General features: G+C 37.9%; 1 protein-coding gene and 1 pseudogene across 1 annotated transcript in view; one reads left to right on the forward strand and one right to left on the reverse strand.

The window, feature by feature from the left end:
- Nucleotides 1–4,213, forward strand: part of LOC104395275 — a 54,001-nt pseudogene extending 49,788 nt beyond the window's left edge.
- Nucleotides 4,214–6,252: 2,039 nt separating this feature from the next.
- Nucleotides 6,253–13,645, reverse strand: part of PRKCE (protein kinase C, epsilon) — a 292,873-nt gene continuing 285,480 nt past the window's right edge. Inside the window, exon 13 of the mRNA XM_010004962.1 lies at nt 6,253–6,399. Within this exon, the coding sequence (XP_010003264.1) occupies nt 6,253–6,399 (147 nt within the window). The remainder of the gene's footprint in view (nt 6,400–13,645) is intronic.

Here is a 13,645-nt window from a genome sequence, read left to right on the forward strand (position 1 = left end):
TCTGTAATGATACAAATGCCTTTGAATTTTTTTTTCCTTTTTTGTTTCTTGCCTAATAGGTCATGAGTTGTGAAACAAGCCTATGTCATCTCCCTCCCTCCTTTCCTTCCTTCCTTCCTTCCTTCCTTCCTTCCTTCCTTCCTTCCTTCCTTCCTTCCTTCCTTTTCTCTGTCTTTCTTTTCCTTCCTTCCTTTTTTTTTTTTTTTCTTTTTTCCCCAAAAAGCTAGTTAGTATACCTACATATATGTATCAGTGACCTAAAAACTTTTGAGTGGCATGAAAAAGGTGAATAGTGAATGATCATTTATACCTAGGTATACTAACAGGAGACTGTTAACTTTCCAGTTTTTACTGCCAGAGTATGCTGGCAGCTGAAACAAGAATTTTAGACAATGAAAATGGGAAGAATTTAAGGTGCAAATTGAAACATGATGAAATACTGAAATATTTTGGAGAACGTCACATTAACAGATTAAGTTAAATAAATAACTTAATAAACTCTATGACCCAAATTAATTACATGTATGCATACTATTAATCCCTCTAATCAATCCAAATAAAGACTAAAACAGTCTCACATGTTTGTACACAGTGCCCCACTGAAGTGAACTTTAACAATGCAGATAAGTAGAATTCTGGGATTACACAAAACTCAGTGACCACTATGTAGCTGGTGAGCAGAAAAAGTCTGTAAACTCACCTGTCTGGTGTTTTTGAGGTAAACATTCTATTTCACAAGATGAATAGTGATCACACACTGTTACCTGTGTTTCTTCTGGAGGATTTAGTGCTGCACAGACGAGGCTCCTGTTAGCAAGTCCTTCCTTTGCAGAACATTCACTCCTAAAAGACAAACTCATACTATTTTGTACAACATCTAAAAAGAAAAAAATGAATCCTTCAACTTTGTTTCTTCCACATTAGGAAACACTCAGGAATACTTTGGGGAAAAAAAGAAGATTTAACATCATTGTATTTATTAGGTTCCGAAACAATACACATTCACATCCTTTTGAATACAGTACATTTGGCACAGTAATAATGTTTACGATGAAATAACACTAATGAATGGCAAGAGGTTCAAATTACATCCATAAGAAAAAAAATTCTGTACAAATAAATCCTCACAATAAAAAAAACCTAACCCCCCCCCCTCCCCCCCCGAATACATTTTATAGTTAGCCAGAACTATTCTGCACATAATTTAAAAAGAGGTACTTTGTAAGCCGTTTTTGGAGAGAATTCTTTTTCATCCTATAGAGAAAAATGTGTTTCCATTTTTTCATAAAGCCTATTTGGGAGGAAAAACAAGAAACAATGGATTCTTTATAATTATTATTAATAACAATCTTTTTGGCATTTTGCACTCATTTTACAAAGAAGTAACAGGAAAGATTTTACAGAACAGGCAGAAATGTAACAGAATGTCCATTTTTTAGGAATTATCTTTTAAAAATATTCAAGGTAACAGACAAACCTTCTGATGTAAACCCAATGCAGAGGATCTAACTATTTATATTGAAGAAATACCTGCCCATGCAAAAGTTTTTATCTCCTTGATGTTTCTCTTAGCATCCTACCAAACACTGAAGGTGCTGAGGCCTCCTGAAATACAAACGTTAGCTAATGACCTTCATATTAAAAACGCGAATACAGATTACACAGCTTGCTTACAAAAGCTTTATGGGATGCTTTTATTCCTTCAAAATAAATGCTCAGAGTTTTGTGTAAAGGCCTCTTGTTGTACAAAGAGTAGTGCACCATCCGGTAACTCGTCTTCCTAGCTAGTCTACTCACCTATGGAAAAAAATGTTTTAGCATTGTGATCAGTTCTTGCCTGGATGTCAAAAGCTAACTGTGATGGGAAAGAAGCAGAGCCAGTGGTGAGACAGAAATGGATGGGCAGTTCTACAATATATTTCTAAAAGAGAAAGAAATTTAAACATTGAGATGATGCAGTTGTTTAAGATGTTTCTGTGCTGGTACTCAGCTCCAGAAGCTAGTCTTTTCCCAGTACAAAAGATTACTGAAGATAAATTAAATTAAACTAAAGGCTTGATCCATTATTACACCTTTAGGCCACACAACACATTAATTGATATATCATAATATTTAATATTTTGAAATCATCATAAGAATATATATAATAATTACACCTGAGTTTTAAAAACAAAACAAAATGGAACTGAATGTTGTCATCAGTAACAGGCTATGAGCAGCCAGATGCAAAACTGATACAAACTAACTCATCTGCTTGAGACCAAGATTATCTCTTAAAGCCAAGGATTCACACTTTGTCCACCACGACTTGTAACATTCCTTTCTCTTTCCAAGCTCTATCATGTCATAATAGAGTTGAAGAGAACTATACAAGAGATTTAGTATAGCTTAATATATGACTACATCTTTTTATAACAAAAACCTTATCTCTCTGACAGTAACTTGAACCAATACACATACAAGAGTATTGCACATGGACATTATTATAATTATTCTTTCATAGACTAACATTTTAATAGTATGCCTGAACATGCAGCAGTTGATACCTCTATATTCAATGAATTCCACAGGCCTTGCAGCAAACACTATATACAAAATCTCACCTGTACAAAAGGCAAAAAAGCTTCTTTTAGTGCCACTTTGCCAATCACAAGTATATATATTTTTGTGCAGCTGGAAATCCATGTGCAACAATTAAAATGGATTCCAATGACCGCTCACTCAGTCCAGTAAAATATATAATAAAATGACCTCAGCAATACATGTACACAAAAAAACCCCAAAACAACCCAACAAAAAAAACCCCAAACCACAGGGTACTCCTGGAAATGTAAGTACATAACACTGTTAGCATATCTACAGGAGGTAACTTCACATTAGTAATATTGTCCACATGAGTTACCATTTCAATTCATACACAAAAAAAAATTCAATGTACAACTTTCAATGTCAGTTTGTGAATGTTTGATCTTCAGTTTTTTTAACACACTTCCACATAATGCACATGTAGCCTTATTTTGTGTCTTCTAAAAGCAGATTTCTCTTTAGATTTTAAACATAAAAACAACAAACACAGTAGTATTATGGTTTTGTAAAAGTGTGCAAAAGTAACACACTGCTGAGAAAATAAATATAAATAAGAAATTATTTATCAGCTTAGCAACCTGGTCTAGTGGGAGGTGTCCCTGCTCATAGCAGGGAGCTTGGAACCTGATGATCTTTAAGGTCCCTTCCAACCTTAACCATTCTATGATGCTATGAAAGGCAAATTTCTAATGTTTATAATACATTTTTTAATGTAAAATTAACTGTAAACATTTGCAACCTTGCCATCACTTTAATGGTTCGTTTAAATGGATATTAAATTTGGTAACATGGATAGCACACCCAATTACCTGAAAAACTGTAAAATGCTTGTATATAGCTATGTTAAAGTACTATAGGCTTTTTATTCTATAGCCCTTTAATAACTATCTTATAGAATCATAGAACCACTTAGGCTGGAAAAGACCATTAAGATCATCGAGTCCCACCATACAGTATCTATATACTGCTGTGGTATCTGGACATGGAGTGCCTGACCTACACTAATTTGAGCAGATTCATTAGCCAGATTGTCTCATCCATCACAGCTACAGTTCAATGGGGCCCTGAATGTTGACCTGACAGAGTTCCAGAACAATCTGGTGCCCTACCCTTGCACCCACTTCCCTCTGACCACCTATGCTTTTGTGGTTTCAGCTGAGCATGCTTATCATGAGCAGCTGTCAGTGGCTGAGATCACCAGCTCCTGCTTTTGAGCAGAGTGTGACCCCAAATACATGGCCTGCTGCAGCACAGGGATGTGGTACCCAAGGATGTCAACATCACCATCACCACCATCAAGACCAAGAACAGCATCCAGTTCATAGACTGGTGCCCCACAGGCTTCAAGGTGTGCATCGACTCCCAGCTGCCCACAGTGGTGCTGGGAGGGAACCTGGCCAAGGTGCAGCGTGTCATCTGCATGCTGGGCAACACCGCAGCCATCGCCTGCCTGGACCGCAAGTTCAACCTCATGTAACCCAAGGGAGCCTTCGTGCACTGGTACGTGGGCGAGGGCATGGAGGAAGGGGAGTTCTCTGAGGCACGTGAAGACACGGCCACTCTGGAGAAGGATTTTGAGGAGGTGGGCCAGGATTACTATCAGGATGAAGAGGATGGTGAGAAGTAGAGAAGCCCTTGCCAAAAAGGACAATGCTCCTTCCCCTGTAGGAACCCTTTGCAATAAACCATTTCAGAGCAAAAAAAAAAATTAATTATATTGCCCCCAACACAGGAAGGACATAGAGCTCTTGGAGTGAGTCCACAGGAAGGCTATGAAGACAATCTGAGGGCTGGAGCACCTCTCCTATGAAGACTGGCTGAGAGAGCTGGGGTTGTTCAGACTGGAGGAGGCTCTGGGGAGACACCTTATAGCAGCCTTCCAGTACCTGAAGGCACTTACAGGAAAGCTGTGGAGGGGCTTTTCACCAGGGTGTGTAGTGATAGGATGAGGGCTAATGGTTTTTAAGCTGAAAGAGGAGAGATTTAGATTACACTTTCAGAAGAAATCCTTCATTATGAGGGTGGTGAGACACTGGAACAGGTTGCCCAGGGAGGTTGTGGATGCCCCCTTTCCTTGGAGGTGTTCAAGACCAGGTTGGATGGATGATTTTTAAGGTCCCTTCCAACCATAGCCATTGTATAATTCTATGATTCCATTTCCTACTTCAAATAAAATTTCAGTTATTTTTGTGACTCTTATGAGTTTTCCATAATTTTATGAGGAACTTAATCAAAAGCTTTAATTTATGTGCTTTTTTTAATGAACAGCTTTCAGTTTGTACCTCACTACAATAAATTCATAATACAGATTACACCTCCACAAAGGGCAACATATTTGCTGTTTGTTCCATGTCTGAGTACAGATCTCACCATAACCACCAGTGCAAAAGAAAGTTCTCACCTTCTTAGCTTAAATACATATGATGATTACAGAATATGATCTGCTAAATTGCTTTTAATAGCATGGTTTCTTTTTCCATGGAAAAGATGCAATGCAATTTTGTCCTCTGGAGAGATCTTTGGATTAAAAGAAAAGACACAAATATATGGCAGTGTGTTACATCTACAATTTCTGATACAAAATTATTTTGCATTGCTTTGTGAGACAGAAATTAAGAGTGCTTTCAGGTCAGAAGATTAAAGGAAAAAAACCCCAACAATAAATATATACTTTAATTTGGGATAGGGGCTCAGGGTAAGAAAAGTAGTTCTTGATCTACTGAGTCTCAGTAGCTGGGGTTGTTCAGACTGGAGGAGGCTCTGGGGAGACACCTTATAGCAGCCTTCCAGTACCTGAAGGCACTTACAGGAAAGCTGTGGAGGGGCTTTTCACCAGGGTGTGTAGTGATAGGATGAGGGCTAATGGTTTTTAAGCTGAAAGAGGAGAGATTTAGATTACACTTTCAGAAGAAATCCTTCATTATGAGGGTGGTGAGACACTGGAACAGGTTGCCCAGGGAGGTTGTGGATGCCCCCATGATTTTTAAGGTCCCTTCCAACCATAGCCATTGTATAATTCTATGATTCCATTTCCTACTTCAAATAAAATTTCAGTTATTTTTGTGACTCTTATGAGTTTTCCATAATTTTATGAGGAACTTAATCAAAAGCTTTAATTTATGTGCTTTTTTTAATGAACAGCTTTCAGTTTGTACCTCACTACAATAAATTCATAATACAGATTACACCTCCACAAAGGGCAACATATTTGCTGTTTGTTCCATGTCTGAGTACAGATCTCACCATAACCACCAGTGCAAAAGAAAGTTCTCACCTTCTTAGCTTAAATACATATGATGATTACAGAATATGATCTGCTAAATTGCTTTTAATAGCATGGTTTCTTTTTCCATGGAAAAGATGCAATGCAATTTTGTCCTCTGGAGAGATCTTTGGATTAAAAGAAAAGACACAAATATATGGCAGTGTGTTACATCTACAATTTCTGATACAAAATTATTTTGCATTGCTTTGTGAGACAGAAATTAAGAGTGCTTTCAGGTCAGAAGATTAAAGGAAAAAAACCCCAACAATAAATATATACTTTAATTTGGGATAGGGGCTCAGGGTAAGAAAAGTAGTTCTTGATCTACTGAGTCTCAGTAATTTGTTGACCTCTTCAGAATCACTTCTTGCAGCATCATTCATCTGTCAGCCTAATGTTGTCTATGGCAGTAGCTCTTCTCCAAAATAAGAGAACCCTTTAAATTCTTCTTGATTGATTTGTTTTATAATTGTCTCATCCACTAGCGTTAATACTGGTTCTTCTCGTGTAAAGTCTTGATCAAAGTTATTTACATCCCTTTTGGTTTTCTGAGAAGAAAAATACAAATAAGGTGAATGGTAAAACAGCACATTAAATTAAAAGGCGATCTCCCTTCTTTCCACCCGCCCTCCCTCCCCCTTCCCAAAAGGCTGAATTTTCTGGAATGATTGAAATAAAAGAGAAGCTACTTCACACGAAGAATAACAGACATATGAGAGAAGCTACAGGAGCAAGTACTATAAATGAGTTCAGGAGAGGCCACAGAAGCAGTACTATTAATGAGTTCCCAGAGACTCAAGGGTCTCTGACAGGTGAAGGAATAGCAGTATGATGATAAAGCAGGAAGCTGAGATTAGGACTAGTTTAAAAAAGGCTTGGGCATAGTAGGTGGTACGGCTGTTTCCTCTTAGATTTGAACATAATATCTCATTTCAGAGGCACAGAGTAAGCTGATTTAATTGATTTACCCACAATATAGCCTACTGTTTCGACTCAGTTCACTGTTTTGTTTTCTCTCTGGCTACACTCCGTTTTAAAATCAAATGTAAAACCTAAAACAGCTCTCAGTGCAAAATCCTTGAGCTCCACATTGGCAACTCAGATTTCCTGATGCAGTCGAATGTCCTTCAGAGCACCACGGCAAAGAGTGAAATTCTGGCTTAAGATAAATCCACCTCAGAACTCTTTTTCATTTCAATGGCGTCAGGATTTCCCCACTGAAGTCTAAAGCACCTTGCTCTTCCAGTGAATTTGGGTCAACCAAGAACATAGGCTTTGCATTTTTTTAATGCATAGGCAGGAGGGTTGGGACTAGATGATGTTTAAGGTCCCTTTCAACCCTAGCCATTTTATGATTCTATGAACTGTACATGTTGTGGTTGTATAAGAAATTAACTAGAGTTAGCCTTGGGCAGGCAGACTTGTCCTCAGAGCACTTGTGACAGTGACTGTGTCCACTTATATGTAAAAAAAATCCTCAAGGCTACAGGGGAAAAAGATTCCCCATTGTCATTCCCTTGAGACCTGCAGTGTTCATGTTTTCCCTGTTAGTGGCCCATTTCAGGCACGTATGGATTCAGGGAACTGGAAAAAGCATTTTCCTTCACACTCTGTCTTTCTTCTTCATTTAATGACTCTAATGGTCACCTGAGTAATACCTAATGGAGGCACATTGAAAACCAGCTTTTTGTCCATTCTCCACATATCTGAGATTAAGACGATACCAGATATAGAACACCTATTTGACTTGCAAAGTAAAATGATACAATCAAAAAGTGATACATCATAGGGTACATTAATGTATTCCAAATGGGATATAGACCTTTCAATGTAGATACCTTTTCCTATTAAAAAATAGATAAAAGATTTAATTTCTTCATCAGGTCTAGTGAGACACTAAACCAAATAGTTCTCTTTCTTACAATTGTAAAATGGGTATAGCAACCTTCACCTATATTGTTTATAAGAACTTTGTAGATACCTGGGGGAAAAAAAAGGTCTATATAAATGCAAGAGACTGTTACTTGTAAACCAAATACTTTCTAAGCACAGGCAATCAAAAATCCACATCCTCTACCTACAAAACTCCATTAAAAGAAAATGAATATGGACTTAACAAACACATATTTAAATGTTTATATTGTTTACATTTGTAATATTTACTTTCTACATAAAAAATGGACATAAAGCTTATGTGACCTCTATACTCTGAACTGCATAAAGCGTGAGGGGCATGGCTTTGGGAATTGTGCTTTTTTTCCCTGGCATTTTGGCAAATACTGCAAAATAAGAATGAAACTCCCTAAGAATTTTTAAATGCATTACATGGCAACTAAGTCTACATTCTAATTGTTCCCCATGTCCTTCTGTAGTATTTTCACACACTCATACGACAAATTTGCTGCAGGTATAGTCACTAAAACAAAAGGAGGTAGGTAACTGAATATTTGTAGAAAGTAGAATTCAAATTCAGAACTGTAGTTATGTGCAAGAGAAACGTGACTACACTCACTTTAAACACCAGCTCTCCAGGGCAAATAAGCTTTGCGCTAGCTGAGGCCAAATGCAATAGATATTATTTAAGGTTTTCATATTGAACTTTTTTGTGAAAAGTGTTCTCTCCTTACTGAAGCTAAAATAATAAGATGACACAGTCCTCAAAACCTATCAGTGGCAATTAATACCTTATACCTAATTTTTCCAGAAAACCATCACTAAGATTTATTAAGGTGCTAAGAGAACACAAGGGCAGATGAGTACATCTGAAACACTGTCCCAACACTGGTGTTTCTAAATCCTACTGACTAAAAATATTGTACTTCCAGTAGAACTTTCAATCCCAAAAACTTCCGAAACAACAACCAAAGGTATTTGCTTAGATTTAAAAGTACGGCATGTCTTGAAATATGCCTTCAAAATCAAAGAAAACAGAAGTTTTTACTTTCTCAGATTTATAATTTCATGTCTTCTTGGCAGCATAGATGTAGATCACCCAATTTATTAACAGGACAAGTATGGAGCATTCTAAGATTGCAAGGATACAGTAGCAAGCCTCTAACTAACCAAATGATGAAGAGAGATTAAATAAATCACAGGGAACAAAAGTGAGTAGATTAAGCCATACAAGACACAAGGCAAAGTTCATAACAAGTGCTTCTTTTCAACAGAAAGATTTATTTGAGAAACCCTCCCTAGCTACTTAGGCACTTTATTTCTGAAGCTAGGACTATTTTGTAAAGCTCCATCTGTTAAGACAAAACAGGTCTGGTCACATTTCTGCTACTACTGATATTTTAATGTACTTGCACTGTGAATATTCTATAGGCCATCAGCATGAACCATTATATACCTGCAGCATGAGGGCTTAGGATGAAAGAACGAAGGGGCTGTGGCTGTCCCCTAGCAGAGATGCTGAGAAAAGATAGATCTGCAAGGTAAGGAGTGTATATGAAGGAAAAAAGAGTGCAGCTATTGTCCAACATTGAACATTAGAAGAAATCATGAAGAAAAAAAGAAAAATCTTCAAATTGCCTGGCAAATGCATAATTAAAAATGCAGTAATTAAATGGGTGGGATTATGTTATCCTGCAGCTCCTGAGACTTTAGGATACATTATTTTTAACTTTTCAAACTTTTTTCCAGGTAAGTCTTTCTCACTTTCAGATTACTGCAGAAACTAGGATTAACAGGAAAAGAACCCCTAAAATCACAGCTGTCCACCCAAACACACAGAAATTCAGCTAGCTTTCAGGTGCTACTTTTTTTCTCTTTAGACTACTCAAACACCTTATGTTCAGCATGCATCTGTGCTACACAATAGCAGAGGCACAGCAGCTACCCAAAAGCTTCTGATAATAGGTGCCAAATTCCATACTGCACTGAAACTGCTCTACTGCAGGTGACACGTGGGCAGCCTGCTTCTGTCTGACAAAGAGCAGCAGCAGTGCCGTGGCACTTGTATGACTAAAAATCACATAGCTCCAATTCTAAATCTCATCTGAAAGATGGCTCCTCCACCAGCACGGTATCTCTGATAGCAAGAAGGAATAGTGGTTCACTACCTGTTGTGCAGGAAAGATGCTGGCTAGTTGGTCTTTTATTTTTCCAGTGGTGTGAATGCTCCTTAAGTCTCCTAATCACTGACCTAGTGTGACCTGCTTGTCCTGGGAGACATGGTGGGCCTGCTTCATATGGGTGATAAGATCTGATCAGATGTAGAACCTACGCTACAGAAATAGAACCTCTTGAATTAAACAAATAATAACATGACCTACTACCCATCAAGGATGACAATTTTAAAGTCCAAGTCATGGTTTATTCCATTCAAAGATGACTGCTTCTGGTCAAAGAGCTAAAGATATTGGAAATTTTATCTCTGCATAAAACATCATTTAATCAGCTTTCCTAGTTGGCTTGCACAACAGAAGAATATTGGTTTATGATTTTTTATTTCCATAAAAAAATTAATTTTCTACCTGCAGTCACAGACTCAAGCTTAAAAAACCTCCAAAACATGCTTAATAAACTGGATTTTCCAGTCTGAGATACTGTCAGCATGGAAATGCAGATGCAGATTGGGCTTTCTATATCACTGAATGAAACATCTTTAACTTTACTCCACTGCAGTTTTCTGTCACTGGCAGTGCTTGATGCCTCTTCCTACATTTTCAAACCCATATGAAAATCCTGGAGTCTGAAACTCATCTGAGGAGCTTCACCAGAGAAGCCTCCCAGTGCAGCACCTGGCTGTATCAGCAGCACATCAAACACATGACAGGCAGATGAAATCTGGGCAGGGAGCTGCTGCAGCTCCCTCTGTGCAGCCAGAGGGGCACAGGACACTGCAGCAGGAATGGGACACACAGCAAGAGTTGCACCTTGTCATATGTATTACACGCTGTTGTTTAATTTTATCCAGAATTTTGCTCCAGTAAGAAATAAATGATTCCTGCGTTTGACACACTATCATCAAGTAGAAATTCTTAGAACAGAATGATCAGAGTTTGAATGTTTTGTATTTACCCCGTTACTGATAAGATTTTCGATTATTTTGTCCAAGAGAAATTGAAAACTCAAGAAATCAAACAAACTGGTTTGAAGCACAAGGTTATGTGGCTAACCTCACGTATCACTGCCCTCTCATTCACCTCTCTTTATCATAACAAAAACCACAGCACAGAGAGAGATGACTTTGCACCAATGACTGGATCTCTTTTCATAAAGGTGTAATAGTTTCTAAAAAGCTGAGACCAATGGCAATGTCACTTTCACACCAAACTCATTCTGTGTATACAGAAATTTAGTATGAATACTGTGAAAGAAAAAGGCTGAGAAGCAGAACACTTCGGGCCTATCTTTCAGTTTATCCTGGTGATGCCTCTTTATAGTATTTGCACACCTTAAGAAGCTGTATCAGTATTTTAAGCATTTCTTAGAATGTCTTATTTCAGAATTATTATAGAATAATAGAATTGTTTGGGTTGGAAGGGACCTTAAAGTTCATCTAGATCTAACCCCCCTGCATTGACAGGGACACCTTCCACTAGATCAGGTTGCTCAGGTCCTCATCCAACCTGGCTTTGAATACCTCCAGGGACGTGGCCTGCACAGCTTCCCTGGGCAACCTGTTCCAGTGCCTCACCACCCTCACAGTGAAGAATTTCTTCCCAATGTCTACGGGAAAGAAGGGGAAAAGTATGGAAATGTCTACGGGAAAGAAGGGGAAAGTAAGGGCAAGGAAAAGTAAGGAAGGGCAACAAAGGGCAGAGAACATAAAAGAAGGTCAAAGAAGGTCAAGGAAGGCTCAATAATAATAGGCTCAATTAACAGAATAACATTAGAAGTTACTACATTTTTTCAGCATGTTAATAGCTCTATTCACATATGGATGAGTTACAACAGTTTAGACATGAACTGCAGTATATTCAACTGAAAGTTATGATGATAAAAAGGGTTTTGATACAAGTAGTTTTTACAAGTATACTAACATTCTTTACTTATTGCAGAGTGAGATTTTGGGCTCCTAAATTTTGTTTTCCTTAACGCAAAGGACACCAAATTAAGAGAAAGAAGTGGGAAAAAAAGCCACTTTAAAATACTTTAATATGTAGCAGAAACAGTAGTTGAAAAACATGCCAACCTATGCAGTCCACATTTTAATCTGTTATGGAAGTACACAGACATTTAATAAATACCAAGCTAATTCACAGAAATATTAAATTTAAGTGGAATAATTTGTGAACCAGTAAACTAAAACCATCTTTATACTGAAACAGTATGTGTCTTTCCTAGGAATGTGAAATGGATCATTAGGAAGGAGGAATAAAGTAAGCAATTAGGGGGTACAAAAATTGAATGACTACCTCGCCAGGATGACAGTCTTAGTATTCCACTTTTGCACAGCCTTTCTCCTAACCTACACCTCAAAACTACCACCACAAAACTAACAGTAAGACAAACAAAATCAGAGCTCTTCAGGTTCACTAACAACCAACCCATGTTTGCAGTTTGGGCAATGAACGTCACCTTGAAGTCTCTGTAAAACTATTGTCCACTATGGCCATACTTGGGCGTATGGTTTTAGCATGGATAGCACTAAAGCTAGATATACCCAGCCTGCTTTGTTCATAGCCTGATTGCTGAAGCACGACAGTTACCTCTGCGTAAAACATGGATGGAGGTGGATGTCACAGGAGCAGCTTCTCACCAGGAGTTAGTCCTTAGCCTCAAGATTAATCTCATGCCCCTTACCAGGACTTGCTTCCATTATGACTTCAGCATGACCTAGCCACTGCACATGGTAGATAAATGTGAATTTTTCAGAGAGAAAAAAACTGCAGGGGAAGACTGTCAACTTCATTTTCCCCTTATGGTAGTTTCTTTGAGGATTTAACTACATGGGAAATAATTTCAGATTACTTCTTGGGATGGAGAGGAAATATGAGAAGAGAAAATGATGGAACAATGATATGAAAATATCCCTCATCTGCACAATCCAATCTCTATTGCAATTTTGACTACTTACTCTGCAGCGCAGATTTTATGTGTGCTTCTCTATTTCACATTATATTGGCAAACATCCACTGATATCCTCAACTGCTCTAAGGTCACAAGCACCAATGTAACCTCCCCTCTTACATCCTGGCACACATCCAAGATGAGTCAATTTTCGGTTGTGTTCTTCTGAAATTGTGTTTTAACCATTGTTGTTACAGCAGAGCTGTCGTAGTCAGGGCTGGTGCAACTGCCACATGCTAAACCAACTGTTAGCGAGTCCTCAGATACATACGTAGAAGCTTTTTTGTCTTCCAGAAAACTAGCACTTCAGTACAAATTACTGACTATACCCTGAAAACGGAGCTGACTTGCAAAGAGGAGAAAAAAGTGACGCAGGAGAATTGGTAAGTCTAGGGCAGATGTCTGTAGAATTCTAACACCTTTCAGGAGACATCCCAAAAATCACTGGAAAATTTACTTGCTTTCAATTATTTAAGCCATCACAAAGACAAGGAATAAATAAAGGAAAATCTGATGGTAGTGAATAGGTGTATGATGTAACAAAATCTTTCAAGACTCGTCTCTGCCATGTATTTGGGATAAATACTGAATGATTTTCCAATATTTTATTCTGCCTACAGTCACCTATCCCACTTGATTATAGAAAAGCAACACATGAAAACTTCTCTGAATATGTTATGAAATTATAAATATATTGCAGTATCTTCTGATTCAGAGCCCTTCCTCTATCAAGGAGGCATGGGCATGTGCCTTGTGACACTGGACACATGAAACACA

This window comes from Chaetura pelagica, unplaced genomic scaffold, assembly GCF_000747805.2.
Source record: "Chaetura pelagica isolate M959 unplaced genomic scaffold, ChaPel_1.0 scaffold13, whole genome shotgun sequence".
NCBI lineage: Eukaryota > Metazoa > Chordata > Aves > Apodiformes > Apodidae > Chaetura > Chaetura pelagica.